General features: G+C 48.6%; 1 protein-coding gene across 1 annotated transcript; it reads left to right on the top strand.

The window, feature by feature from the left end:
* The first annotated feature begins 805 nt into the window (after positions 1 to 805).
* On the top strand, positions 806 to 1,606 carry LOC112896305 (F-box/FBD/LRR-repeat protein At1g13570-like). The gene has a single exon (XM_025964239.1). It carries the CDS (start codon positions 806 to 808, stop codon positions 1,604 to 1,606), a length of 801 nt encoding a protein of 266 aa, XP_025820024.1.
* Positions 1,607 to 1,982: the final 376 nt, after the last annotated feature.

Raw genomic sequence — 1,982 nt, 5'->3', positions numbered from 1 at the left:
CTGACTTGGATAGTTTGCTGACTTGCTCATACGGTGAAGAGGACGATTAGCACAAAGCAAACTCATCACCACGTTCTATAGCAGCCCCTGCAGTGACGGCGTCGCCTAAAATATCTGCTCTTGGGTTTGTGTTTGCGTCATTGTCGGAGGAGGAAGCGCTGGAGAGGTCAAAGCTGAGGCAATGCAATCTGCAGATGTGGAGCCACCGATGGCTCTCGGCAGGGATGGTGCAAAACCTGATCAATTATTATCAGAACATAATAGAGAAGATATTTTCTAAAAATGATCAGGAAAAACTCTAGATGGTGAGAAAACTAATATACAAAAACTACGCAGAAGCGTGGAATTTGCATCCCAAGAGCAGCAATGCCTTTTTAACCATGAGAAATAGAAGAATATACATATTGATTTGGCTACATTTGTGAACAAAAAAATTATGACAAAATGAGGGACACCATGTTAGATATAATAAAAAAACACATAATGAATTTGCTATATCTGTGAACGAGCGAGAAAAATCATGAAAAAAAATGAGGGACTCCATGTGAGATAGAAGAATATATACCTATTGATTTGGCAAGAACAAATGAGGGATGAAGCTTTATGATATTTTTTTATTTCTACATCACGAACGACATAAAGAGTACTCGATTATTTATGTTCTCCCAAAATTCTATATTATATTTTTCCTCTCAAAAACTAATTCTGTATTTTCTCAAATCGTTTTTTATTTGCCATATCCCAAATTCCGAGCTAGGGTTTCGAGGTTGGCTCACCTGGGTCGTCCGTCCCCAAACTCCGTAGGATGGTGCCGTCGTCGTCGGGGCAGGGCAAGCGCCCGCGGACGACGCCGCTGTCTCCGGCCATCGCCGATGGGACGGACCACCTGAGCTCCCTCCCCGTCGAGATGCTCGAGGAGATCCTCCGGCGCCTGTTGCTTGACGACGCCGTCCGCACCTCCGCCTTGGCGAAGCACTGGCGCTACCGCTGGGCCGAGTGCCCCGGCCTCAAGCTCGTGTTCGTCGCCGAAGATCCACCGGCTGCCGTAGATGCCGTCCTCGCCGGGTACACCTGCAACGTCTCCCATGCCCAGCTTGAGGTCGCGCCAGAGTCCAACGGCAAGGTGGACTGCTGGATCCGCGCCCTTGCCGCCAAGGGTATACGGTACCTGGTCCTGTGCTTCATTCCTGCGTTCTCCTTGATATTGCCCACTGTCCCCGCCTCGCTCTTCTCCTGCCGCGAGCTGACCTCACTGCTGCTCAAGAGCTGTGTTTTCCCAGCCCTGCCGTCTTCCTCTGACGGCTTCCCCAACCTTTTGGCACTCCAACTGGATGATGTCAACTTTGGGGAGAACGGGGAGATGACTGCTGAGGCACTGATTGCCATGTCCCCATTGTTGAGGTCTCTTGGCATCATGTTCCCGTCGATCGACGCTGACGATGAGGGAAACTACAGTGAGTGGACGATAAGGGCTCCAAACCTCAAAATCCTCAGAATATGCGCATGGGAGGACTATGGGTGGCAGCTAGATGATCTTCCACTCATTGAGGAAGCATGTATTCACCTGGAAAGCAGTGAGTTGCCAAGGATATCCTACCAGGGCTGACCAGAGTCGAGAACCTTTCTGTGGAAGTAAGATTCTTTTCTTTGCTTGTTGCCTCCTGGAGCAATGTTAGTACTTAGTACATAACTGATGCGTTCATATGCATTGCTAAACTTGAATGGTTTTCTCCTATATATGTTTACCTGTTAAACGGAAGGTGGGTGTTTTTGTGTGTGGCTGTATGCACATGCGCTCACGTTGTTAATTATGGTTTCATAAGGTCTATTCACTACCGGAGACGGCACCTTTGCCGAGTGCAAAAATTTTTGCTGAGAGCATTTCGTCGGGCACTCGCGAATAAGACCTTTGCCGAGTGCCGCACTCGGCAATAAGAAACATTCGGCGAACAATAGATTTGCCGAGTGTCAAGCGCTCGGCA

The sequence above is a fragment of the Panicum hallii genome, chromosome 1 (genome assembly GCF_002211085.1).
Source record: "Panicum hallii strain FIL2 chromosome 1, PHallii_v3.1, whole genome shotgun sequence".
Taxonomy (NCBI): Eukaryota; Viridiplantae; Streptophyta; class Magnoliopsida; order Poales; family Poaceae; genus Panicum; species Panicum hallii.
This window is presented reverse-complemented; position numbering and strand designations above follow the sequence as displayed.

Excerpts from the sequence above, each read along its gene's own strand:
- LOC112896305 (XM_025964239.1), top strand. The coding sequence starts at position 806 with ATGGTGCCGTCGTCGTCGGGGCAGGGCAAGCGCCCGCGGACGACGCCG.